Genomic DNA, 27134 nt, shown 5'->3' with positions numbered 1-27134 from the left:
TTTGTGTTTGTGCTAGGTTTGTTCACAAATACATCACCACGAAGCAAACATCAGCTGCGTCACGGTGACAGTCTGGTACCATTTCTTTATATCAGAATGCCTGATGTAAAGACATTCTGCCTTTAGCGAACTGGGCATTTAGTCCAGCAGTGCAGCAGAATGATAAAATTAAAGTCAGAAGTTTTCTCTGCAGCCGAAGCATTTCTGTGTTTAGAAGCGAGGACAATTATGAAAAATAAAAAGAAATTTCAACATCAGACCTGTGTTTTTATTCACAAACAAGTATATGTTGGGGAAAAAAAATATTGTTGCCCATAATTTTGATAGTCAGAGGGTGCAAATCCGCCCCCTCCTCCTCACCATGGGCCCGGTGTCTGAACAACATGGAGGTGTGTAGTAATGAATCCTCAGTCATTATTAGATGAGGGCAGCCAGACTAATTTATGTTGCTAAATTATTATATTTAGCTAAATATTATTGTCGAAGCAGGCCTCCTGACACACAGATGGAAAAAAAAAAACTCAAAAAGGGCACTAGGGACATCAAGGATAAAAAGTTCAGGGGCTCAAATCCCCTGCGCCCCCTCCCTCTGCACGTGCCTGTTGAATTTACTATCTTTATAAACAGTGATATTAAACTTGATACATTGGACCATTTCAAACTAGACGGTAGATATTGTGAAATTAAAAAGACGTCAATTGGGAAAATAGAATTTATATATTTGCAAGCCCAAATATATAAAATTACCGTTTCCATGAGTCTGTAAATTTGCGGTGTGTATGGGCCAGAAAGCTCTTTCTCCCACTTCACAGAAACAACGTGGAACAAAAACCTGGAATCTTGACTCCTCTAAATCAGCTGCAGAACGATTACCAGAGCTGCTCTCTCTCCATCTTCATACTTTAAGGGCTCAGTTGTTTTCCGTGTCGCCGAAGAGAGGAAAATAAAGATGTCAGTGTGATTTACAGCCCTTGTTTTGATCCAGACGCCCCAGAGATGGAGTGATGATCGCTTCCATAGGCCACCTTTCAAATGTGGGCGTTGTTGAAAACTCCTAAAGCACGGAGGCGTTGGGATCACTTATGCAGCACACTTGCTTCTCATTGGTCGGCGAGCAGAAGTTGATCGGATGACATAGGCGAGGCTCCGCAGATAAAAAGGAAGGCGACGCGCGAGGAGGAAGTGTTGATCGGAGCGCAGAAAGCCGCCAGAAGTATCTGTCCAACTCCTGAGGTAACGACTTACACTTTATGCTCTTATTCAGCTTTGGAACTTTAATGTAAGTCACTGCTGTTTACTTCCTTATTCAATTATTTGTGAAATATTCAGAGAAAAAAAAATGTTGACGCGCAATTACGCACAGCGCACGAATCCAAAAATGCACCAAGTACATAAGTTGTGTTTTTATTATTATTATTATTAATTATTATTATTACTATTATTATTATTGTTGTTGTTATTATTATTATTTGTTTTTACAAAATTGTTGTTACTCTAGAGACAAAAAAAAAAGTTCTTCCATCTTTCCAGGTGAATGTTTTCCATGAGTCTGTAAAATCCTGGAAGAGAACTGTTTGTTGGCCTGTCTTTGGTTTGCGTGCGCCACCGAATCTGCTGAAGAATGGAGTGGTACGTCCTGGTGTTGATGCTGAGCCTGCCGCCCTCCGTCCACACGGACTGCTCGTCACAGTGCCAGAGATGCGCCGAACAAATGCTGCGCCCCGAGGCCGCTCTCAGCAGTCTGGTAGGATCAACTTTACGCGGGGAAACAGAGGAGAAAACAGAGCTACTTGTCACTTTTTAATGTTCAAATTAAACCACATAAGATAAAACTGGAATTGCAGAGAGAGAGAAACTTTTATTTACTGCCAGTTAAATAACTTTGAAAGAACTTCACTTAATTCAAGACACAGATAGCTCCGAGACCGAACATTTAGAGCAGGTGGTGGTGGAACTCTTTGGGTTTAGAAAATAATTTATCATATTTGCGCTTTAATAAAGCATCCCCAAGTTAAGTTTAGCCATCATATCTCACTTGTGTGTCTGTATCATCTCCAGTCGTGCAGCGCGGAGTGTGACGAGGAGGAGCTGGAGAGCTGCGCTCCGGCTCCGCGGCTGGCCGACTTCACTGAGGACCGGGCGGCGGAGGCGGAGGAGAGCCAGCAGGCAGAGCTGGTCAAGCGCTACGGCGGGTTCATCAAGAGGATCGACAAGAACAAGAACAAAGTGTTCGTCTCCTCCCCGTGGCGCGACAACTCCATCCTAAAGGCCGCGGCTCTGCCCGAGAACTACGAGGAGCTTCTAAAGCGGCTGGAGGTGAGAGACGCGCAGGAGCCCATCCCGCACACTTACGTGAAACGCTACGGAGGCTTTTTACGCAAATTCGGCCCCAAGTCAAAAAGGAGGAGTTCTGCGGAGGAGGAAAGCCAGGAGCCCGAGGAGCTCCAGAAACGCTACGGGGGCTTCATGCGGAGGGTCCGGCCGAAACTCAATAACCTGAAATGGGACAAACGCTACGGAGGCTACCTGCGGCGCCACTTCAAGTTCTCCGTCCGCTCTGCGGAGGAGCCCTACTCCTCCTCTTCCTCCTCTGCGGAGCTCAGCCTATAGGAGCCGCTGGAAGAACTCACACCGGTGACTTGTCAGAAATCGTCTCCTGCTCATTCCCGGCTGATTCCACTCATCTGTCACCGTCTGTTCGTCAATAAACCATTTGTAAGGGTCCTGTTTGTCCCAGTTCGAACCACCTATAGCGCACGGTTTGAGCAGCTCTCCTTCTAGACTTGCTGGAAGTTTGGTCAAGATGAGAACAGAATCAGAGGAAATAGATAGCAGAACAGCCAGAGTTTAGATCGGCTCCATCTGAAACCGGTGAGCATCCAAACGGACCATTTATTTATTTATTTATTTATTCTGAAATTAAACTTTTCTTATACAATAACTGGGAAAATTTGCTGTGGTGCCAAATTCTTTAAAAAAAACAAAACATTTTTTAAGGAATTCTCCTAGTCCACGCAATTTACCTTAATGGGGGATTTCTCTTGTAATTTAAAAAAAAAATCAATTAATTGAAAACTTATACGTCATATTAAAGGTGAAACATTTGTATTCTTTTTGCCAAGCAGAGTTCTTGCGCCACCTCATGGGAAAACAGCGTAATGTTTGCTCCATCTCGGACAACCCGGAGCAGGTTACCATGGCTACACCAGATGAATGAAATCACTGAAGTGTTTCTGACTCCTGTAACCGTTTGTTTGCCAAAATGCTTTAAACTATGTTCAAGACTTCCAGCTGACAAAAAGTTGTAAAAAAGTAATAAAGTGACATAAGATTAAAAAAAAAACCTCAATAAATCTTTTGCTCCTGTCGATTTCTTTGTGTGCGTGGAACAGATCTTTTTACGTTTGGTCTGGAAACAGTATATAAGGGTGGAGTCGAGGACGATGCTATGAAAGTTTCCCATAAAATATTAGCTTTAAACCTTAACGTTCTTTAACAAAGAAGATCCACCATGTCACACAGGCTGTCTGTGTTCCCTGGTTGTCAGGTACAAATTAATGTTTGAAGCTGTAGTATGTAACTTTTACAAACAATGTTTAAAACTCGTTAAAACTGTCACTATATCGTCAGTATAATACTCTCGGCTAATCTGTCAAAAACAAAATCAAACTTCTCTGTGGTCCTCTCTGTGGTCCTACTCCCATCTGCAGAAATACACCGCTCTGTCAGAAGAACCAATCAGTCAGGAGGAGTGTCAATCATCCTAGTGTACACCCTGCTCACGTTGTCCGTCTTTTTCTCTGCTACGCTGTAGCTGGTTCCCTACACTGAAACCTGCCATGAATGCGAAGGTTATTTAGCATGGCCACCCAGAACAGCAGATAAACAGTTTTCCTGGAATGGTAGCAAGTTGTTTTTCAGTCATGAGTACATTTAGCAGCATGTACAGGAATCGGTAGATATCGAAAGGAGTATACACACATTTATATATATGACTCCACTGCTCTAGAGTCCAGAGTGAATGTCACTATGTGTCTGTTCCATTTGTATCACTTGATCTTTTCTGGCATCGAAGCCTGTTTTACACTTAACCAAATCTCATTAATTCTCAAAGCAATATCTGACTGTGGTGACCAAAAATTTATTTTTTGGTGTGTGCACAACTAAACAGATAGTTGTGCACACACCTGTTTAGGCCTGTTTAGCTGAATGTCTTACTGCGAAGCTCGATTTTTGTTCACTCTTTTTCTGGCCTTCATTTGTGACCATAAAGAGGCAGAGGGACATTCACTTAGTCTGTAGATTTTTAGATTAATCAGGTCGTTTGGGTCGGGGATAGGCTGAAACGCTGGAAAGGGCCAATACCACACTATGCAAAAAAAAAGAGACCCACTCCTGTTTCTCAATTTGAGAAGCTAGTCATTCCCTGGAGAAAATTAGAGTAGTGTGTAGTTTTGGGTCTAATGGAAAATAATCTCCAAGCTGATGTTTTATCAGCCAGCAAATGCACACAGTGAGGCACTGTTCACTTCCAGAGCATTTAATCCCAAATAAAGGAGCATGTTGTGCTTCTAGCAGCAGCGTGAAAACAAGCTTTGTCAAACATATTGGTTAAAATCAGGATTAAAGCACAGAAGGACACGAGACACACAGTCTGCTGATGCTGAAATGTGAGACAAATGGATGAGGAAAAGTTCAAAGTTTGTCCAGATGTTAGTCATCACAACTTCCTGAAAGCAGTTCCAGTCCAGACTAACTGGGAGCCCAGCAGCTGTTCTTTTTCTCATTGCTGCTCCTCTTCCTCCTCCATTGCCTGCCCTGGCTGACCTTCCTCCTCCCCGTCAACTTGGCTCACCTCCTGCAACTCGTCAGCAGCCGTTACCGTGGCGTCCACCACGGTGACGGTGCTGACCTGCTGCTGCACCGCGGGGTTCTGAGTGGCCAGCGGCAGCGTGACCAGCTGGAACTGCGGCCCCACCACCTTGACGAAGGATCCGGAGGCGCCCGAACCTGCGGCGGCCCCCTGACCCGTCGCCGCGGACAACACCGTCACGTTGGAGCCGTCGGCCCCTAGCTCAGAGCCAGAGAGTGGTGAGGTGAGGAGGGTGTAGCTGCCCGCCTGGGCCCCGGCCACCGTGAGACCGCTCAGCTGGCTGAGCGGCAGGGCGATCTGAGTGGGTGTGGCGTTGACCGCAGCCGGGCCGGAGACGGCCCGGGTCAGCCGGGGTCGTTTGGCTGCCGGCGGGGACGGCGCCGGGGTCAAGTTCATCAGGACGTTGTTGAGGTGCTGAGATTTACTCTTCAGCTCTTTGGCTCGCTTCCTGTGCTCATCACATTGCTGCTCCAGAGCTGCAGAGGGAGGCAGACCCAGTCAGGCGAAACATTATGACCACCAGCAAATCTCACCTACCCTAACATAGTGCACCTTTAATGGACTGACTAAGACCTAAAACATACTTCTTAACCAAAACAGAGTGGAGCTAAAGCTCTGAGTTGTAAAGCTGCAGCTGAGAAACCTAAAGAGCTGATGACGTTTCTGTTAAGAGAAATGCATCAAAACCTCTCCTGAGATGCGATAAGACCCAGTGAACAACTTTATGTGTCATCGCTCTGCTTGCTAATAAAGGTTTCATAAAGGCAGCTGCTGCTACATCCTAAGAGCCTCGAACAAAAACAGACCTAGTGGAGCCATCTGCTGAAAGGGGTCTAACCTTCATCATCATCAGTTACGGCTGACTGCTGGGAGTGGAAGAGGGACAGAGATAACTCACCCGCCAGGCTGCGGGTGTACTGCTCTCTGTAGCGGTCCATCTGGCTCTTGTGGCTGGCCAGAACCCTCTTCACCAGGTCCAGCATGCCGAAGTTCTGCACTATGTTGTTAAGCAGAACAGCGTCTGAGGAACAAAGCAGAGGAGGGTGACGCACCAGTTCAGAAATCAGCTTCCAGGAGAGCCAACAGCAGCTGTGTGCGCTTCTGACCTTTGACCTCCACCGGCGGATCACATACTCGCTCCTGCAGCCCCTTCAACATCTCCTGCACCTCTTTCTGGAAGTCCTCCACCACTTCCTCCAAAAGGCCCGCCTCCTTCACGGCTCGCCAGAACACCACAGAGTCCTCTGCAGACCAGACACACACACCATGTTACCACTGGGTTATAGTGGGACGACTGGGAGTGGGGGTGGGGGGGGTCCAGGAGCTGATGATCACCTCCGATAGTCGTGACCCACTCTGAGGGTTCCTCCGTCACATCTGGTAATGAGACAGCTGCTCCGTTCACTGTGACACAGAGTAGATGGGTTTAGAGGGGATCAGGCAGTGAAGCTTTCCACAGTTTATACGTGAATATTCACAAACAATGTTATAAAAAAGTATTTGTTCTCAATACATCTCTATTAGTTTCAGACTTTTTGTCACAGACGTTTCAAACTCTCATCCCAATAAAATCCTAATAATGTTACGATGCTATTTCAATACGTGGCTATGAGTCTTTGAAATCAATGAGGAGGAATCCGGTTCCACCCACATATAAAGAATTGCATTAATTGTCCAGAATGTGACCCGCCGCTCCACCCACAGACCGCTGGATGAGCTCAGACACCAGTTGATGGTTCAGGCTGAGGAACTCACAGTCAGCTGAAGAGGCAGAGGCAGACAGCAGGTCGGCGGGCGGGTCGCAGCTGACCGACACCTTGGTTCCCACCAGGTCGATTTTGGTGCTGCGGCAGGTGTTGGAGCACACCTTACCGTGTTGATAAAAGTCCAGCTCACCGGAGTCCATGATCTTCCTGGGACAGGAAGAGAAACGGCAGGGTCTTCACTGACTGGGGGAACAGCGCCACCCTGTGGTGCAACTGTAAATTACTAATGTATGAAATGATGGCGTAGTCTTCTTTAAAACTATCAATTTTTATTATTAACATGGAAAACATTTCATCGCCCTTCATCTTAAAGGGGCAGCATTATTTATTTTCCTGCCACATAGTGTCATTTAATAGCACAAACAAGTAACTATGTTACACTCCATTTGTTATAAAAATGCTGTATATATCAAATATGACTTAGAAATTTGATTTTGTAATTTAACGCCTTGAAACTGAACATGTCTCTCTTTAAAAATGGCTGCTCTTTCTGAAACTCCGCCTTCAGAAAGTCATTACAACTTGGCTCCTCTATCAGCCCTTTAGCATTTTTACCACCATTGCAACCTTCATTAAATGTGCGGCTTAAGCTAAAAACTAAGCTATTACTTCTGCAGTCCTGCTGTCTTTTAGACATGCTGAGTTATCAATTCATGTGTAAATCACAGAAACATGTTCAGACATTTCAAACATGCCACCAATGAAAGTCCAGACCAGCATTCCCAACCTGAGCATGGTGCCGTTGAGGCGGATAGCTCTCTTCCAGTCCTTTAAGGTGGATTTTCCTGCTAAACACACAAACTCTTTGGGGCTGATGAGTTGATCAGTGAACTAAAAGGAGAAAAACGGATGAGTAAAAAGTTTGTTGTGGTGAGTGAGCTCAAATGTGATTCCGTATGAGCCAGCGGAGCACCTGCACACACTTCACGTTGATCCCAGGACAGACAAACTTCTTCCACACCAGCGTGGCCTTGGCGTCTCCACAGGTGATCGGGTAGAAGACGTCGGCCTCCACGTCCACCTCCTCAGAAAGCTTCACTGCAGAGACGGAGACAACAGAAGTAAATAATATTTTATTTCACAAAACCTCTGAACAGGAAGAGACCCAGAAGCTAAGTGCCACCAGCTCATTCTTCCCGCGACTCAGCGCAGCTCGTTTTTACCAATGACTGCCTCCTCCTTCGACATGGAGTCAGCTGTGGCCTCGGTTTCTGCGTCCACTGGCGTTACGGTGAGGATGTCCTCCCTGGAAGACAGCAGAAAGTCTGCAAAAAGATTCTGCTTCCTCAGAGAAACTTCTTCAGATATATGTCAAACACTAAGCAGAATTCACACAAACAATTCAGTTGCTTTTCAAGGGCTTTATGTCATCAAACAGTCCACATCCAGGCAGCTTCTTGTTCGGCACTTTTTGAATCATTATTCAGCTGAACTTTATGATGTTATTTTCGGTTTTCTGGTGGAACTGATCAACATTTATATCTAAAATCTACCAATATTTCAGCATCGATGGTGCCTTGCACTCTGACAAGGTTCAAACATAAGCAGGCCCACAGCATGCCTAACTGCAAGGTGCTTTTCCACATATTTTTGTTTTGTTCACACCTGGCCTGTCTGTTGCAGAAAAATCTAAATCTTTGTCCCGATTTTGTAATGCTCGGACAGAGCAGTCATTTTGTGACATCACTTCCTATCATTACATCATGGAGACCTGCTGCTGCTCTGCAGCAGATTCTTTACCCACCTGGTCTCACACCTCTACCAGCCTACCCAGTGGATGAACCATGTTTATACCCCACCGAAACAGACAGGGTTGCTATGGGAACCAGTAGCTGTGCCTGTAGTAATTTTGTAAACCCAATTATTTAACCCAACACACTTTCTATTCCCACTAAATTTACTTTTATTAAAGGTTGAATTTGTTTCAAAATGCTTAAGTCTGATATTATCCTGCTGCATGAAAAGATTAAGCAGCTTCACAGCATTTTGCTAAATTTTACCAAGCGGATAATGAAGAATATTGACCACTGTAAATGATGGACAGTCGAAATCACATTCTCTCGTCACATTGCTAAAGGAGAAGGCGCGTTACCCAGCCTGAGGAGCCAGCTCGGTGGCTACCAGCACAGCCTTATCCTCCTCCACCACAGAGGGAAGCTGGTTGGACACGACTTCTGGAAGGGTGACGATGACCACCTCACTCATCTCTGCCATGCTGACGAAGTTATGGACGGATGTCTGAAACCAAAACTAGAGCAGAATGGAGACAGTCGTCATCGTCATTGACCTGCGCCCCAGAACGGAAGCAGGAGAGGCGTAGAAAATGTGGAAAACCACAGAGGTGGTTTTACTTTCCTATATTGCTTTCTGTGGACATCTTGTCACTGAATGTTTCATGGATTAAGCAGGGCTGCCAACTACTGAATAGAGCTTGGAGTTAATAGGAATGTGGTTAGTGTCAATATTTAAAAATTGAAGTTTTAATAAAATATATATATATATATTTTTTTTTTTTTTTTTTTTTAAATACCCAGAAATGTTGGTTGCTTAAAAATATATATTATTGTCATGAGAACTACTTCTGTAGTGAAAGAGGGAAGAAATGTGAGTGGAGATAGAGGAAAATGGAGGGAAAAGGTCAGGAAAAAAGTTTAACAATAGTCAGTCCTTTTATTTTCACAAATACACTGCTCAAAAAAATAAAGGGAACACTCAAATAACACATCCTAGATCTGAATGAATGAAATATTCTCATTGAATACTTTATTCTGTACAAAGTTGAATGTGCTGACAACAAAATCACACAAAAATCATCAATGGAAATCAAATTTATTAACCAATGGAGGCCTGGATTTGGAGCCACACACAAAATTAAAGTGAAATGTTCCCTTTATTTTTTTGAGCAGTATATAATAAAGGGTGTGTTTTTTAGTCTATCATTGGTGCCGAATAATTATGATGTGTAGTTGCGATGTAGTTTTAAGCAGAACCACGTAAAGCGGTCTCCAATAAAATAAAAGTTTCCTAAACTATGTAATTAGTGTAAAGCTACACTCTATGAAGTGAGGTTTTACTGTGGCTACACACAGCGGAATGGTCCTTTAGTCCGGTGAATCAGCTGTGAATCAGATGCCAACTTCAGCACCACTTTATTATTAATTTTAAATATTTATCACCGCAACTGTACTCCTCTCTCCAGATGCCACTAAGCTCCGAACAAATGGGAATCTTACCTTCAGTCTTTGCCTGCTTCCACCAGAAGATGAAAACTGTTATCCACCACAAACACTCCAATTAGATTTAAAATGTACCAAAACAAGACAGGACAGATATCCCGTTTATTTGATTATATTTCTATGAAATAATGAAATCTAATAATGTCTGCCGCTTCAATGTTGGGACGAGAATCTTTAAACTCATATTAATCTACTCATATACCACTGAGCGGTTTTCTTTTCTTTGTAAACATTCGCCTCTTCCGCCTCTATTCTTCTTCTGTTGAGCTTTTGGTAGTTTTCTCTACCCCCGCCCCCTTGTGGTGCATTCATGCATCACCAGTCTTTGTTCACCAGACGTCCCCAAGTCGAGTCGAAAGCGTCCCAGTCCACACTCCACTCCACTAGATGGCGGTAATGCAATCCATTTGATACGTTGCCAATCGCCATAAGAAAAAGAAGAAGAAAAAGCTTTATGCTTCTCCAACACATCTGCACATGCGCACTGCACAGCTGATTGTTGACGTAACACATGTTGACATATGGTTTAATATGGCTTCCAGCGCCTGGTCCGAAAGAATACTGCAGCTCCTTCGGCGAATGAACAACTTTTATTCAGCAGGTATTCAAGTGAAGCGCCACACATTCACTTCTACGACACGGGTCCGTTTTTAAAGAGCTGTGTTCACAGGTTCCAGTAGGTCCAGCTGCTTCAGGTTTGAGATAGACGGAGCCCAGGTTGGCTGGATTCCTCCCCATGTAGCCTCACTGCTCACGCCATACACGGACGTGTTCCTTCCGCCACAAAAGGGCGCTGTTTCCCTCTGTCCCAGCCTCGACTGCTACGAGAAGAGGTCAGAGGCGGTGAATGATGTTGTAGGGGCCCTGAGACAGGAGAGCTCTCTGATCTGCCTCAGAGGATGGAGGGATGAGGTCAGGCTTCACACACCTTGATTATTATTGCAGTTGCACGTGAGGATTTTATAATCACTATTTTATAAACTGGAATAAAACAAGAAATAACTAAGTTGTTTCTTAGTTACAAGTACATGTGGAATGTTAATTGATATGATCTGTGATGACTTTCACCTGTCTAAAATATAAAAAATCCAAATGTCCATTTGAAACCAGAAATGTATGTAACCTATTTTTTTCCCCACATGGTCCAATTTTAAATCAGAGTAAACTTTTCTCATTTTAGGTCAGACAGAATTGCCCGTACCATTTATATTTGCATATTATTGGAATAATGTGAGAACTATCTTTAAATAGATAAGTTTGCATATACTTCCTTTGTATTTAGTAGAATTGCTTTTTAAACTGAATGACTTTGGTCAAACATTTCTGAGTTAAAAAATGTTTAAAGTTGACGGGAAATTTGACAATATCATTTGATAATTATGTATTATTGAAAAATTGGAAGATTAATACCCGAACACCAACTATAAAGAAAAAAAAACTTAAATAAATAAGCAATGCTAAGCAGGGTGTATTGAGGAATTGCATTATGGCTTTTCTGTTGCTTTTGGAGTAATAGCTTTGTCTTCTATGAGCGCCTGTTTAGTCTATGTCAGTACAGGACTTTTTCACACCAAAACATGTTTATTTTTAGGACACAATCTCATCTTATTATCTTGGCATTTAGCAAACACACTGGCTCATCCTATGTGACCTTAAACAGGAAAGTCTTAGTTTGATTCACCTTATAACACAATCAAATCTAAAGCAGTCATATTTTTCAGAGGTACAGTGTGAAACCGAGATTCTGTGACGCACCTCTGATGTGGATGGAAAGAGCAGCCACAAGTACGTTTCAGCACACCAAGGTTTAGACCCTGCAGCTGCTGCATGACCTGACTGCGCTCTTGTTCTGCAGGTCTTTTTGGTGTTAAACGGTACGGAGTTCATATTAATGGATACACCGTGAATGGCAGCGGGGAGATCAGCATGTGGCTAGCCCGACGGTCCATCACCAAGCAGACCTATCCTGGACTGCTGGACAACATGGTGGGTGCAGAAGGAGACTTAAAAGGCAATCAATATGGCTGGATCCAAACGCTTGTCAATATTTAAGTCATATTAAGTAATAATAACTAAGTCCTAATGCTAAATCCAGAGCCAAAGTTTGAAGATGAGGGGATTTGACTTGAATAGTGACGGTTATGGTCTTGATTATTTTGTCTTATTATTTGAGACTTTAGAATCTCATTAATAAGCCGTTTTCCTCTCGTTCAATTTCTACTGAGTAGTCTCTTCGTATCTTTTCCCAGGCGGCTGGTGGTCTGGCTGCTGATGTTGGAATCAAACACACTCTGATTAAAGAGTGTGCGGAGGAAGCTTGTATCCCAGCAGACATCGCTGCGAAGGCGTGTCCAGTATCGACTGTAAGGTCAGCTTTAATCTCCAAGTAATCCCAGAAATTTTTTTTTAAAGGAGTAGCTATGTCTAAATGTTGGATCATTACTGATTATTGGCAGTAAACTAGAGGAGTTATCAGTTCATGTCATCATCCCTTTGACTGATTTCCCCAATAAAAACTAAAGAAGAGTCCTTAATTTTGGGTGAGTGATGATCGGCCAAAACACAAAAAACTGATCTTATTCACCTCCACAAAGGTCTGAAGATCAGCCGCTGACAGTGAGAGGGGCTGACTGACAGAGGTCACATCTGCACATGCGTGGGTGAACTACAGTGACCCCATTTTTGCAAACTTAGTCACTATATTTAGTGACTTTTACAAAACAATCTGCATGGGCCAAAATACAAATTGGGAGCTGAAGCTTTTTAAAGATTGGTGATCAGCTAGAAGACTGCATTCAAAGTGCTTTACACTCCAGTCCCATTCATACTCAAAAACACACACTCACACCAATGTGCAGTGGGCAACCTGGTGTCTTTCTGAGAGAAAAAACATGTTTGCCTGTTTACATGCAAATCCTGAATATAGCTGAATTAATTGACTGATTAAACTACTCTGGGTCAGTTTGATTACATCATAGCATTGAGAAACACATCCTGTATTCCTGCCAGGATTTCTCCCTTTTTTATCATCCAAGTAGCTTACTTCCATGAAGGTTCCCACACATTTAAAATCTCCCTCTCTTTTGACTGGAATGCCCACGGCAGCTACACCTATGAGGATGAGGAGGGGGTGTTCCCAGAGAGCCAGTTTGTCTTCGATTTAGAACTTCCTCTGGACTTTGTGCCCTCCGTAGGCGATGGAGAAGTTCAGGATTTCTACCTGCTGCCCATAGAGAAGGTCAGGTCTTCAATTTACCAGTGTTCCCAGAGTTCCCAGAGCCTCTTCAGCTCACTTTGTCTTGTTTCAGGTGAAGGGACTGCTGGCCACTGATGACTTCAAGCCCAACTCTGCCATGGTCATCCTGGACTTTCTCATTCGACACTCGCTCATCGAGCCGGACACAGGTTTGTGGCTGTTAATGGCCGCTGCGATGAATGAAACCAGCCACATATTTGACACGACGATCCTTCTCATTTCAGAACCGTACTATCAGGAGTTTGTAACAGGACTCCATCAAACATTGTAGACCAACGATGCAGTTTTCACGTCAACCGTAAATGCAGAAGCCATCTTGGATTCTGGTAACCGAGAGCCGAGCATTTAGAGGAGTTGGTCACTTGACAACAGCAGACTGGGCGTGAGAACTGGGACGGATCCGGCCTACCTCAACTCTCAGAAGTCTTTCGTACAAAGAGAAAATATCAGATGGGTTCTAGTTAGAATTTTACTGGACAATCTCAGTGCTCAAAGATGTTTATATAATGGGTGAAAGCTGTATTGAAGTTGGGATTTTTCTCATTCTTCCAAATCTGTACAACAAGGAATTAAAGGTGGAACGCTTAGGTGCAGAACCTAACCTGAGGAAGATCTCCTATGGACCAGACTTCACCCAGCTCCCCTTTCTCCTCCTCAGCCTTTTCTTCTTGTCATCTCTTAAAGCACTCCTCATCTCTGAAATGACTCGTCCTTCTTTTAACACAGCCTTCTTAAGTTACTGTAAATCATAAATGTTTAACATTATCTGAATGAAATGAGCTCCTGTTTTTTTTTTTTTTGGTTCCAGCTGTTTAAAAGCCAGGTGTTTATTGTTTTTAAGACTATAGATGTGTGATAAGCATAGTCAACAAGGTCTTCCAGTAACGTAAACCAGGTACATCTTCACATTTCCTGTCAATACAGAATTTTTTAATACAGAACCATGGCAGCCTGCTGGTGAACTGCCTCAGTGCCCCATCACCAGGCTTAGCAAGTTTTATGGGGGGAATCTCTGTATTGCAATGAGCTGCTTCTCAACAATTGTTTGATAGCCTATTCAATATGGATGCACAAACATGAAAATTGGGGCTGATAACCAATATCACAGATTTAAAGTATTTCCTTTCAATTTTGACACTGTAAAGGCAATCACGCCACTTTCATTCTCTACTTCAAAACTGGATCAAACCTGTTGCCTCCTCTCAACATGGATATTCTGTAAGGCACAGGGACAAATGGGTGGAAAATATTCATAGAAAAAATATTTTACTTCATATTTGTACATCTTTTCAGGTCTTTGTTTTTTCCCAGTTTGTCATGTTTGGATGTAAACGAATAATGTGGTCTTCACTTAAATCGCTGGAAAACAGGAACTGGTAGAAACTAGACCACTTCAGCTGCTTTCCCACATCTTGATCCGCTTTTTATGACAGAGCTCTGTTACCGTTTCAGAAAACATTAATATCTTTGACTGTGAAGCACTTCACTTGAAATCGTCTTGTTGACAAATCAAACGAGAACCAGCCGCAGCGCCTTTCTCTGTTGACTTTATTTCCTTTAAAATACATTAAAATCTGCAGAAGTTTCAAGAAAGGTTTTGTGAACAACAGTCTTACAAATCCCTCAGGAGCTGTGTGCAATTCAGAATGTTTCCAGAGTGTACACAACACTGACCTAATTTTTAATATTTGTGCAAAGTACAAGGTAAGCCAGTAGAATATCACATAGAGTAACAGAAAACCCAAGAGGCGGCGAGTTAGCTTGCAGACAGGAAACACGTAAGCTGAAATTAAAAAGATCAACTTTAAATAACGGGAGAACGACAAAGTAGATGAGTTTCAGCAATTCAGCAGAATCTGTCACTGAACAGCAGGAGTCACATCAGTGCAACACGATCCTGAGAAACACCGACAGGGTTTTTTTTGTTTGTTTGTTTGCCCGTTTCCGGGTTTGTCAAAGTTAAAAGTCGTTTTGTTGCAAATGAAAAGCCTACAAAGGTAACAACTAAGTGATTCGACAAACAGCCCTGCTTCTGCAGAATGCAACAGCCGACTGTGGAGACAGATTTTACCGAAAGCACCGAGACAACATGGGAGGAGACCAGAGAGCGTGGAGAGCTCTGCCTCTCCGGCTCATCTTAAAACTGCTCCCAACGTCTTAATATTCCATTCAATTTAGTTCTCAAGCAAAATAAACGGGTTAATACACGAGTTAGATGATATTTGCCATTTTTAGACATCTTTAAATACAGAAAAAGAAGCGGAGGAGTATTCAAAAAGCTGTCACTACACAGTTCAGAGTATGTGCTTACTAGTTTTGATATATCTAGAATTATTTCTCCTTTTCCAGAAAATATACACATAGAAATATCTCAGTAATAACTAAAAGATATATGCGTGTGTGACTTTCATTTGGAGAATTTGGGGGTTTATAATTGACTCTGAAACACAGGCTTGCATGGTATCTAGGGACAATCTGTAAATTCTAGCTGAATAACTGAATGTGATTCTGCACTAAACACAACATAACGGCTGAACTAAGAGCTGTGTGTTTACACAGGAACAAAACAAAAAGATCATTTAAAAAATATGTTTTTACAGGAATAAAAACATATTTTTATTCCTGTAGAGTGACTGTGTAGCCGAGATAATTTCAACTAACTGAATTAACATGGTTATGTGTTGAAGCCCAAACGCAAAGCCAGCAAATACAGTTTTATAAAACAGAAATTCAGGCCCAAATAAAGAAACCTAGAGAATACGAAATGAACCCATACAGATCAGGTGGGAGTATTATGGTGACCTACTTTATAGATGCTTTATGTCATATTAAGATACTTTCTTTCAAAAAAAAAACTTAGCCAAATAAAATCAGAAACAATCTGAGATGTTCCCCTCTCTGTGTTCTTTTATATTCTCTTTTATGTTTATGGTGAATTTATATCTAAACATGTAGCCTTACGTTCATAATTCTCCCTTTCTTTTTTCTTTTTCTTTTTTTTTTTAAAAATCTTGGTTAATTTTTCCCTTTGGCTGACATCGACATATTTTTGACTCATCTCAGTTAGAGCAAATGAAGTCTGCCTGCTCTGGTGACAAAGCAGACCCAGGAGCAATGCTTGGCCTTTCCCTTCCCACCACGGACTCTGCAGTGGACTCTCTATAGCAGAGCGCAGCCACTCTTCCTGCCTCTTTTCTTGGCCTGCAGCGCCGCTCTGGTGGCCATCTCAAAAACATCCCTCACACCATCTTTTGTCTTGGCTGAGCACTCCAGGTAACCAGAGGCATTGATCCGGTTTGACATGTCCCTGCCCTCCTCCGTCTTCACTGGTTCCTGGTTGGATAAAACATGAAGAAGAAAAACAAAAATTTGATTCAGTCAAAGCAAAAAGAATCAGAGTAATAAGTTACTTGGCACACTGCAGTTACCAGTATTTAGGAAACCATTTTTAGGGAGTTTTCACCTGTTAATTGCAGATGTGTTTCATGTTCAGCTGGTATGGTTCACTTTCACACTGCACTTTGTCAAACAAACCAGCCCCTCTGAAAAGCCTTTTGCACCCCTGCTGCACTAAGGTCCACTAAAGGAAACAACATGAAAACCTCTGAAGAAAGCAAACACTGAGCGCAACTTCTACCGTCATGAAACGTAAAGAGAAATTTAGTAGCGTTGGATTTTAGCAGTTGGAGTTTTTCTTTTTTCTTTTTTTTCCCTTGAGCCATTTCCCCCGCTAGCACGAGCCGTTTGTTTTGGTTGTATTTACCCACAATGCCCCTCACTTCCTGTAGTTAGCTTCCTAATTTTGGAGTGGTCTTTGATCCACTTTCATCCACATATGCATTTGGCCAGAGTTTAGCTCTGTTGTTCCTCATCAGAGGTTAATTGTTCATTCACACCTCCTCAAATGAACCAAACTTCCTAGACTTTAAGGTGGACTAAACACAACTGGTGTGAACACACACTTAGTGCCATGTTTGTTTATTAAACACCCTAATTCTGACCTGGAAACCTTTGAGCATTAGAAAAGCTAAGGTCTACTAAAAGGTGTACAGTGTCGGCATATACAGACGTGGGTGAACGAAATGAACAAAAGGCTCCAAATGGCTTTGGAATACCTTAAAATTGTAGACAATAATAAGTTATAATGTACTGAAAATTAACCAACAAAATAATTATAAAACAACAAACTAATAAAAAAGATAACTAATGAAACCAGCTTGGACAAAAATGATGGCACCTGGAATCACTGCAATCAAACAACCTCTACTGCTTCCAGAGAGACTTGTGCCCCCATCCACATGAACTCTGAGCCACTCCTCATCGACAAACTGCTTCAGCTGTCTCAGGTCTGAAGACGGCATGTTCAGATTCTTTGACAGATGTTCAACAGGATTTACATCAGGGTTCACAGACGGATAATTCAGAACAGTCCAATGTTTTTGGTCTCATCCGTTCTTAGTTGTTTCTAGCTGTGTGTTTGTGGTCATTATCCTGATGGAATACCCATGACCTGTGACCTGTGACTGAGACCAAGCTTTCTGACACCAGGCCACACATTTCTCTCTCCACAATTCCTTGGTCTTGAGATTTCATTGCACCCTGCAGATTCAAGACACCCTGTGGAAGCAAAGCAGCCCCAGAGCATAACCAAGCCTACTCCATGTTTCAGAGCAGGGGCTATTTTTTTTGGTAATATCTGTGAACACAGAGCTGATATCTTGCCAAGAAACTCCTGTTTTATCTAATCTGTCCAAAGGACTTTCTACCAAAAGCTTTGTGGCAAATTCCAGCCTGGCTTTTTGATCATTTGCTTTCCTACCCAGTCGTCTCCCATGAAGTCTACTTTGGCTCGAGAAACAGATGCTGCCACCTGACACTGATGTAGCCACGCTTTGGAGTCGACCTTTACTTTCTTTAGAGGCGGGCAGTTCATCGTGCTTTAAGCCATTAAAGTAAAACATACATTTTAAATACTGTTCATTTCATTCGGAGAGTTGTGGAGCTACAATTTGTAGACTTTTATCTGGTTTCTCCCTTTCCAGTGGCGTACTCTACACCAGGCAAGCATATAATGTGACTCCACACTTCAACTCTGCACTGTGTGTGTAGTGTCACAATTTTGTTCATGTGGTATTTTCTCTTTTGTATGAAATTACTTCAATAATCCATGACACATAGTGTGAAATGTTTTTGTTGCTGCGTTTCGATTGAACGGCGATGTGTTGTTTGAACCGTTCCCACCGAGTAGAACACATTTGAAATTTGGACAAGCAGAAACTTTATGAAGTGAAAGCTTCACCGACCTGTTTCATCTTGGCCAGCTCTTTGCGGGTGTGCTCATCGTTCCGCAGATCTTTTTTATTTCCCACCAGGATTATGGGCACGTTGGGACAGAAATGCTTCACCTCTGGAGTCCATTTCTCGGGAATATTCTCTACGTGAGGAGCAAGGAGAATTGCGGTTTACTTGGAGCGGAGAAATCCAGGAAACAAACGAGTTGAGAAGTCATACCTAAGCTGTCGGGGCTGTCGATGGAGAAGCACATGAGAATGACGTCTGTGTCTGGATATGAGAGAGGTCTGAGACGGTCGTAATCCTCCTGACCTGCAGTGTCCCACAGAGCGAGCTCCACCTGAGACAACACAACAAACAGCTGTCTGAGTAAAGCTCTGTTGTACATTTCAGGAAAAACTAGTCCAAGCCTTGGGTTCGAAGACAGACACTGGTTATTTAAATCAAGAAGCAAGCCTCTTTAGGCCCTCTAATTCATACTTACTTATCTGGGATCTGGGTATTTTGTATACCTTATGATCAGAGAACAGAGATCCTCCGTGTCTTCATCATGACCTTAAAAGTGTTTTGTCTGATCTGAGCGATATGTCAATTACCCGAGTCTAACGCAGATTAATTGATTGCTGAACATGCAAGATTTCATGGGACATGAGTTTTTAAAAGTAGGGCGGTGCGCACTGGGAGAGCATGAGGAGGACATAGAAGTTTAGGGCTGGCTGCTGCAGGTGGGCTTTAAATCATTCAAAATAACTTGTTTTTTTATTTTTTATTATGATGTGCTTACTCATACTCTTACATATGCCTCTATTGCATGACCTCTTCTGCAGCTGTCAAGAACTGCAGAAGGATGTTAATCACCCACAGATTCAATCCAGGTGTGGCAGAAGGGAAACACCTGAAACACGTAAGGCAGGTGAAACACTGAACTAAACCTGCTAACGACTGATTCAGTCTGTTGATTCTTGGATTGGTAACTGGTTAAACTGAACTATTACTACTTTTGTGGAATCTTTATCATCATTTCTGAATGAATTTAATCATCAGCTTATTTGGAAATGTTTGTGGTTAATGGAAGATTGAACCAGTTATTTGACGGAAGTTTATTATGTATATATTGTAAATAATGTTTCCAACTACCAGTGTTGTGGTACTCGAAGTTGGTCTTGGTCTTAAGACCGGTCTTAAGACCATTTTTTGATGGTCTCGGTCTCGTCTCGGACTCGACCGCATTTGGTCTCGGTCTTGTCTCGGTCTCGGGCGCTGAGGACTCGGCATTTTATTTCAAGACCAGTCAAGACCGCAACTGTGAAAATATCACTAAACGTGCAGCATTCTGTCCACTTTATTTGTTAACATCTTTGTTTTCAGTGGATGCAAAACGCACCGATTAAAATCCAAGCAACTACTGTTTCTGTTACTCCCCCCTCCCCTCCTCACCTTTTTCTCTCCCTCCTCCTCCCCTCCCCACTTTCCACTCGCGCGCGGCGCTCCAGGACATGCGCAGTGGTTTCCTCTCAGCAGCAGAAAATGTTTGTCTAATCGTCAGTAATATAATAGCGCTGCATAAATAGTAAGAAATCCGATGGCCAGAGCTAACTCAGCAGCGCTTCGCTTTCACAGACAGTGGGGACAACGTCTAACTTTTTTCATCACTTAGAAAAGTAGCTCAAAGAAGGTAAGCTCCGTTAACGTGATGTTAGCAAAGCTAGCTGTATAGAGACACATAAGCATTGTGATGAAAAATGTTATCACTCACTGTGCTGAATTATTGTGCGGAGGTGTTGACTGACTTGTCGCATATATGGGACAATGCTATGTCCAAAAGTCTGCAATATAGTGAGGTGACATTCAGAAACAGTCGATTCTTCTCCACGGCTCTTTACTTATTAGATAGGACTGGAGTGTCACTCACTGAGAGCCGTTGTTCTATCAGATTACCATACACTGTCAGAATAGCATAACATGCATTAAGCATTAAGAAATCCGACCGTCAGAGGAGTTGTCAGTTCACCATACGCAGCAAGTTATGATGAACATAAGTCATTAAATTGTTAATGATAACTATATAGATATACATGTGTTGTCATGGTTTCAAAGTGTATTTAAAGCAGGGTCTGGCTGCTGCTGGAGTCAGCTACAACACACGCCCGTGTAAAACTCACTTAACCGCTAAGTCAGGATGCCATACAACTGTTAATAACAAAGTGTATGACGATCTACGTCATGATTCTGTGTTGTTGATTAAATGAAATCTTATGGTAATGACGTGTCTGACAGATATAGCCGGTGTTCTATCAGATAGCCATACGCTGTCAGAATAGCATACATGCAGTGAGTACCATGCCAGCGCATGCGCATTAAGTCCGACCGTCAGTGTGGTTGTCAGTATACGCAACAAGTTATGACGAAAATAAGTAATTAAATTGTTTATAATATGACATATTGTGATAACTAGATGGATATACATGCGTTGTCATGGTTTCAAAGTGTGTTTAAAGCAGGTCTGGCTGCAGCTGGATGCCATACAACTGTTAATAACTGTTAATAATGATCTATGTCATGATTCTATGTTGCTGATTAAATAAAATCATATGGTAATGACAGTGTATGCATGTCTGAGCTAAGTGTACGACTATCTGACAGCGTATGCTGGTCTGACAGAACACCGTGATCTGACCTGACAGAACACCCGTTCTTTGTAATACTCTGTGTACACTGCATTATTATTTTATTTAATTATGTACGTTGATATTTAAATTAACAAATAACTAAAACACAAGAACGAAAGAGCACGCAGAGCATGCACATTGCTCTTTGATTGTTTTTGTTCAAAGTGTCAGCTGTAATGTCTGCCATGGTGTCAGACTACCTGGCTTCATGTACTGGGATAGAGAGTGAAAACAGTCACGATGAGCGCCTTCTGCTTGGTTACTTCTTGCTTGTTGCTCCTTGGTCAGTGTTCGTAGTTGAGCGTTATTTACCGTCAGGGCATTGCCTCAATTGCTAATGGTGCAGACAGTGGTGGTTTCTTATATGAGCAATATGGGCAAATGCCCAGGGCGTTATGTTTTTAGGGTTGGCACGAGACCATCACACTTTTTAGCACATAAATGGAATATTTAATATTGGTAAAATGTATTAAGTATTTAATATCTAGGTGTTTTTATGGGAATATGGATCTTTCAGATTATTTTGAGAAGCAATTTCGATCATATTTTACATTTTATTGTGTCATGTAGCGCGGGCCGCTGGTCTTGGTCTTGACTCGGTCTCGACTCCCCTCGGTCTTGGTCTTGACTTGGTCTCGGACCCCAAAAGTCTTGGTCTTGTCTCGGTCTCGATACACTCTGGTCTTGGTCTTGTCTTGGTCTCGGGTTAGGTGGTCTTGAACACAACACTGCCAACTACAATACAAAACACCTTTTGCTCTATTTTTCTGTCTCTGGTGTGTTAAATCAGCTCTGATCCTCACTGAGTTTTATCTTCTGATAAACCTCTCTTTATTTTAAATATTGATTCCCTCACTTTAACATGAGTGCAGCATGATAAATGCTACACTACGCTGGAGTTCGATAGGTAAATGTAATTGTATATGTCAACTAACATTGAGATACATATTCATGAATAGTCATTAGCGTGTCCTTATTAATTTAACTATGAGTGTACATGGGGAATCCTACGGTTTGTGTGTTTGTTCTCAGACTTATAACCAGTACACTATTTAATATTTTATTGTGTTTCAAAACTTTTCAAATGTTTTTTATCGTCTTTCTAACCAGCTCAAACCAGCGCCTTCCTCCCTCTTATTTTTGTGTTTTTCACCTGCTGCTCAGCAGTTTGACCCAAAGCTGAGTGTTGAGACTTCAGTGAAACTATAAAGAAGTGGCTTCATTACGCGCCAGAACGGGAGGAAGGCATCAAGGAACCAAAGTGACGCCAACCAGAGTCAATCTTGGGTTACCCAAACTGGTACCGTTTCCCTGGTTCATACAGTACAATGGGGAATTATTGAGGAGCATGCTCAAGTTTCACTGAAGATTAGAGCCACTAAAGAGGAATACAGGAAGAAGCTGGTCCAACAAAACAATATCACAGATGTGTGGTCAGGGATGAAGAAGATCACAGGTTTCAAGAACAAAGAGGATCGGCAGGATGGAAGTCTGGACAGACCCAACGATCGGGACACCCATCGGTCCTCCATGACTGTGGACCTGTTGTCCTGATATCCCACATAATGAAGGTGCTAAAAACAATGAAGGTATTTATGCTTCGAGTTGATGCATAAATCCCTGAGGGTTAACCTGGACAACAGACCAGATTGGAGACGCAATGATGAAGTCATCTACAAGAAAGGACAAACATCTACAGCACCCTCCTTGTGGAAACGTGCATGTTATGAGCAATAACAACGTTTCATTTCTCTTTGGGATAAATCGAGTATCTTTTGAATTGAAAATATATGAACGCCGTCGTACTTTATCAAATCATTAGCTCACCTGTTTGCCATCCACCTCGATGTCTGCCACGTAGTTCTCAAACACGGTGGGAACGTAGACCTCAGGGAACTGATCTTTGCTGAACACTATGAGGAGACATGTCTTCCCACAGGCTCCGTCACCCACTATCACCAGTTTCTTTCTAATCGCAGCCATCTGGTAAGACCACAAGACAAACGTGACTGTGATCACCAAGTTCAGGATGGTTTACAGCAAAGTGGGAATGTACAAGACAGATTACGTGTATTACAAATATAGAAAATGAATCTGATGATTATCAAATCATTTTTGTGTTAACATAAAATGTACTGACATTCTGTCTTGTTATATATCTAGTATGTAAGCAGTCATATTTTTATTTATTCTTTAAATCTTCATCAATAATTCTGCACACTGAAATATAATTTTCAGCTCCCACTCATTTGGATTAGTGTATCTAAAATATTTGAAGGTAGCTGAACAAGTCTGGAGCTACCGCTTGTGCTCCAACTGACTGATCTGTGACTAAAAAATAGCTTTTTATTTTTGCTATTGTGTAGTTTGGAGTCTTTCCACTGATAACTAAGCACAGCCAGGATGTCGGTCGTTATTGGGGTTTATCTCCATTCTTGTTAACAACATATTATTACAGAAAATTAAATAGGGACTTTTGCACAGAAGTGATTTTGAAGTAGGAAAACAATACAATCATTTCAATTAGAAATCTTTAAAAATCAGATTTTATTTTTTCTTATCTTAAAACGGGCTCAGTTCAGTGGCAGTTTCTCTGTGCATGAAAATACACAAGATGTTTTCCGGAATGAACTGAGCTGGTATGTCTTACATGGATACTGAAACATGTTTTTAACCGGTCAAGTCATTTTGCGCAACAGAAAATGCAGCAGTCTGCCATGTAGTGAGACCTTCCTCAGTCGTCTTTTGTCTCTATAGTCAAAGACAGCTGGGATTTTAATAAAAAGTTCAATCCGACCTGAATGCGACTATGACGTTCAGTACTATTTCTGTGTTCTTTACGGAAGTGTCAGGCAATCACAAGAAGCTAACTGTTAGCCTGTTAACTTTGGGTAGTTGTTCGGCAGAAGCTGGCCTTTTCCTGAAGTGAAAACAAACTCATTTAAACGCGTCTGACTCTAGCTGCTGTTCTGGTGTACAAAGCGCCCGAGTAAAGAGTGGTTCTGGTCAATAAATTATGAGAAGTTCGATGGTTTTAGGTGAGATACTTGCCTTTCTGTAGTTTTCCTGTTGGACACAATAGTCCCGCCCCGGTGATGCGTAATCAAATTCCCTGCCCACAATTTAGTCTTCCACCCAATGGGACGCAGATTAATCTAGACTGACAGATAAACTGACCATCCAGAGGCATGGATTCTGATCATCAAGTTTTCCGTAAGCTAACAAAACTTTATTTTGTTTTACTTTATCCTATTCTAATTTTCACTCGTCAGTATTTCCACCTGCCTACTAATACGTTAGGTAATTTTTTACTGTTTGAAAACAACAACAAAAAGCACTAAAGTTGCTATATTGAGTTGGTAAATCACTGCTGCATTGTACTGGGATGCAAAAAAATTGCACAAACTTGGTTGAATTAAGCGATTTGTTACAGTCTGACTGTTCTGAATGTAAACGCAGCTTGATTGTGTACAATAGAATTAGATTTCAACTGAACCTCAACAAGATTTAATTTATATTTTTGAGTTTTTTGTGTAGTTCTCCGGGTTGATTCCTAGACCCGCGATAAGAAATCCAACCCACTGATACATGAACAGCTTTCCATTAATCTCATGGCAGTGCCAGCCATGTGTTTTTTCTTTCCAAGTTCAAGTAAAATTTGCTGGACCTCAGACTTGTGTGGCATCATGTGAAGTTGCCTTTAGGATCAAGTCACAGAATAAAGTTTCACCATTCTCTCAAAGTGAAATCTTTAGGACATTTACACACTGGTCACTCTTTTATTTAGCTTCCTCAATCCTTCGTTCAGACTGTTATAAAGATGAAAAGTGCCATGGTTATTTAAGTTAAACTGAAAACCATGAGAACTGTTGTAGTAAACCCATTTTCCCTCCTGTGCACCACCCAGGTCCGTTTACCACAACAATTCTTACATTATTATATTCTATTTATATTATTGCTGTGTATTATGATTATGTATTATATGTACAAAATGTTAGTTATTTGGCTTTTGGGGGAAATTTCAGGATGAACCTAACATGCACAATAACCTCAAAAAGGTGAATTTAAAGTTACTTTTTATCGCACATGTCCAACTGTTCAGTGTGTCGGTACTTTTTTGCACAACTTGCTCTTTAACAAAGAGGTTAACAACAAAAGTCACGAGTGTTTGATCTATGAATCGCCCATAAATTTCCTGGTTCAATCAGAATCGGTGTTAAGACAGTCCTCATCATGCTGTTCACATTTTGACACAATGAGACAAAGGCAACACCTAACAACTGATTAACAGTAGCTCAACGTTGCGAGGCATCAGACAGGATGTTCTCAGAGGGAAGTGGCCTCTGAGCTCAGAATGTCACAAAGTGTCATCAGCAGGTTGCAACAGAGACACAGAGAAAATGGAAGAGTTACAGAAAAGCATAGAAGTGGATTTTCTTTGGCTGAATGCAGTCATCATCTGTCGGGTTTCATTGTGAGCAGTAGCTTGCAAAGCTGGATGATAAACGGCAGCCAACTTCAGGTGCATTTAAGGGAGGTCAGAGGTATCCAAACCATTCAACCTGTTTACATCATCACTGTCTGCATCCTAGACAAACTGCAACATATCCTTGATCACACCACCAGACACGAGCGTCATCGTTTTGCATGACGTACTAATCAGCCATGCAAGATTTACTGATCATCAGTTAATCCAAAGTTCCCTTATGGTGAAATACTTTGACTTTTTTAACTGAGCATTTATGCTTGACAGGGGACCAATGGGCCTCAGTGTTGTGTTGTGTTGTGTTGTGTGTTGACCAGGACTGATGGCTATCATCAATGTTGGAGAGATCAAGGAGAGCATTATGCTATGTTTCTTTCCAATGATTGATTGTTGGAAAGAAATGACGTCAGATGAGCCTTTAGTGGTCGTAGTGTAACCATACGGGAAGGTGTATCTAGTCAAAACAGACCTATCCAATACTTTTTGAATGTTAGTGTCAATCCCACACTTTCTGAATAATATCATTAACCCGGTCATTGTGCCCCTGCATGAACAACACAGGCCTAATTTTGTCTTCATGGACCAGAATGGTTCCAGTTCAATACAATCGCCTCATTAGGGTTCGGCACATGTAGTCTGGGGGTACCTCAAATGGAGTGGTCCACATTTTCTACAGACCCAAATCCCTTTAGAAAGCCTCTGGGATCAGCTGAGTTGCTGTTTAGAGGCTTGTAACTTTGTACCCCAGAACTTAATGATCTGCAAGTCGCCCTTTAAATTTAAATTAATAAATACTTTATTGATCCCAAAGAGAAACTAAATGTTTAATCTGAGTTCTTCAGAGTTACTGTAGATAAGGATGACTGTTGTCAGGAAAGATCTCTTGTAGCGATCTGTGTTAATCAAGAAGAGACTGACTTGTGAACAGAATGAGATGCTGTTGTCAAGCTGTAATTGATTGTACATGACACGTTATTGAGACATTGTTGTGGCTTGCCAACCCCGATGCTTGGCTTTTGTTTCAATACACAATCTGATCTCTCCATCCTGGCCATATACACATCTTGTATATTATTTTATTCTATTGTACAACATGTTAACTGAAGGACATCATCTTTTCCTCATTCCCTCAGTTTGTACTGCTCTACCACTAAAATAATCCAATGAAAGTAACAATATCAAGTTGAACTTATAAAGTTTAGCAAAGCAGTGGAGTTTCTAATCAGTTTAACAGTAAAAGTGATAGTAATTTTTACTTTAGAAGAAATTAAAATGAACATTTTTGTAATTTCTTCTGTGGTGCACTATAGTAAGAAAGTTATGAATGATCAGTTGCATAAAGTTATTTAAATTTGTAAGTTGTCTGAGAAAATGTAGTCAGTTTTATAGAAAAAAAAAATCATCGCTTAAAATATGATTCAAAGACTCTAGATGGCAGTTTTATTTTTATTCTTTGCCGTCTCTTATTGAGAAAATATGTTTATATAAACAAGTATTTCAGTGAAAGTTGGCTGGACCTATGACGTTTTGTGCGTGGAATTCTCTACGTAATACGT

General features: G+C 41.8%; 4 protein-coding genes across 4 annotated transcripts; 2 read left to right on the top strand and 2 right to left on the bottom strand.

The window, feature by feature from the left end:
* Positions 1-256: 256 nt before the first annotated feature.
* On the top strand, positions 257-2986 carry pdyn (prodynorphin). The gene is made up of 3 exons (XM_015001571.2): positions 257-1233; positions 1531-1744; positions 2059-2986. The coding sequence occupies exons 2-3, from the start codon at positions 1622-1624 to the stop codon at positions 2608-2610; spliced, it is 675 nt and encodes a 224-aa protein (XP_014857057.1). The 5' UTR covers positions 257-1233; positions 1531-1621; the 3' UTR covers positions 2611-2986.
* A 1538-nt stretch (positions 2987-4524) lies between these two features.
* On the bottom strand, positions 4525-10174 carry gmeb2 (glucocorticoid modulatory element binding protein 2). Its single transcript, XM_015001567.2, has 10 exons — positions 9873-10174; positions 8732-8889; positions 7803-7885; positions 7553-7677; positions 7367-7470; positions 6629-6786; positions 6209-6277; positions 5980-6117; positions 5772-5894; positions 4525-5349 (listed from the first exon to the last, which is right to left on the bottom strand). Exons 2-10 carry the CDS (start codon positions 8851-8853, stop codon positions 4784-4786), a joined length of 1488 nt encoding a protein of 495 aa, XP_014857053.2. The 5' UTR covers positions 8854-8889; positions 9873-10174; the 3' UTR covers positions 4525-4783.
* Positions 10175-10346: 172 nt separating this feature from the next.
* tpk2 (thiamin pyrophosphokinase 2) lies at positions 10347-13907 on the top strand. Its single transcript, XM_015001569.2, has 8 exons — positions 10347-10476; positions 10546-10787; positions 11597-11660; positions 11731-11861; positions 12125-12243; positions 12981-13113; positions 13184-13280; positions 13356-13907. The coding sequence occupies exons 1-8, from the start codon at positions 10353-10355 to the stop codon at positions 13400-13402; spliced, it is 957 nt and encodes a 318-aa protein (XP_014857055.2). The 5' UTR covers positions 10347-10352; the 3' UTR covers positions 13403-13907.
* A 755-nt stretch (positions 13908-14662) lies between these two features.
* LOC106926573 (rho-related GTP-binding protein RhoA-C) lies at positions 14663-24232 on the bottom strand. The gene is made up of 5 exons (XM_015001573.2): positions 24144-24232; positions 22920-23075; positions 18643-18763; positions 18435-18565; positions 14663-16464 (listed from the first exon to the last, which is right to left on the bottom strand). The coding sequence occupies exons 2-5, from the start codon at positions 23073-23075 to the stop codon at positions 16291-16293; spliced, it is 582 nt and encodes a 193-aa protein (XP_014857059.2). The 5' UTR covers positions 24144-24232; the 3' UTR covers positions 14663-16290.
* Between the last annotated feature and the right edge of the window lie 2902 nt (positions 24233-27134).

This window comes from Poecilia mexicana, unplaced genomic scaffold, assembly GCF_051168715.1.
Source record: "Poecilia mexicana isolate PSO_F unplaced genomic scaffold, ASM5116871v1 scaffold_7, whole genome shotgun sequence".
NCBI lineage: Eukaryota > Metazoa > Chordata > Actinopteri > Cyprinodontiformes > Poeciliidae > Poecilia > Poecilia mexicana.
The sequence above is the reverse complement of the archived record's forward strand: the minus strand, read 5'-3'. Positions and strand labels throughout refer to the sequence as shown.

Coding starts and splice junctions, on each gene's coding strand:
- gmeb2 (XM_015001567.2), bottom strand. CDS start 8,853: ATGGCAGAGATGAGTGAGGTGGTCATCGTCACCCTTCCAGAAGTCGTG. Junction 7,471..7,552: donor TCAACGTGAAGTGTGTGCAG/GTGCTCCGCTGG, acceptor TTCTCCTTTTAG/TTCACTGATCAACTCATCAG. Junction 6,278..6,628: donor CTCTGCCTCTTCAGCTGACT/GTGAGTTCCTCA, acceptor TCTGTGTCACAG/TGAACGGAGCAGCTGTCTCA.
- LOC106926573 (XM_015001573.2), bottom strand. CDS start 23,075: ATGGCTGCGATTAGAAAGAAACTGGTGATAGTGGGTGACGGAGCCTGT. Junction 18,764..22,919: donor TCGAGGTGGATGGCAAACAG/GTGAGCTAATGA, acceptor GTGTTGTCTCAG/GTGGAGCTCGCTCTGTGGGA. Junction 18,566..18,642: donor CGACAGCCCCGACAGCTTAG/GTATGACTTCTC, acceptor CTCCTCACGTAG/AGAATATTCCCGAGAAATGG.
- tpk2 (XM_015001569.2), top strand. CDS start 10,353: ATGCGCACTGCACAGCTGATTGTTGACGTAACACATGTTGACATATGG. Junction 10,788..11,596: donor TCAGAGGATGGAGGGATGAG/GTCAGGCTTCAC, acceptor CATATTTTTCAG/AGGTACAGTGTGAAACCGAG. Junction 11,862..12,124: donor CTGGACTGCTGGACAACATG/GTGGGTGCAGAA, acceptor ATCTTTTCCCAG/GCGGCTGGTGGTCTGGCTGC.
- pdyn (XM_015001571.2), top strand. CDS start 1,622: ATGGAGTGGTACGTCCTGGTGTTGATGCTGAGCCTGCCGCCCTCCGTC. Junction 1,745..2,058: donor AGGCCGCTCTCAGCAGTCTG/GTAGGATCAACT, acceptor TATCATCTCCAG/TCGTGCAGCGCGGAGTGTGA.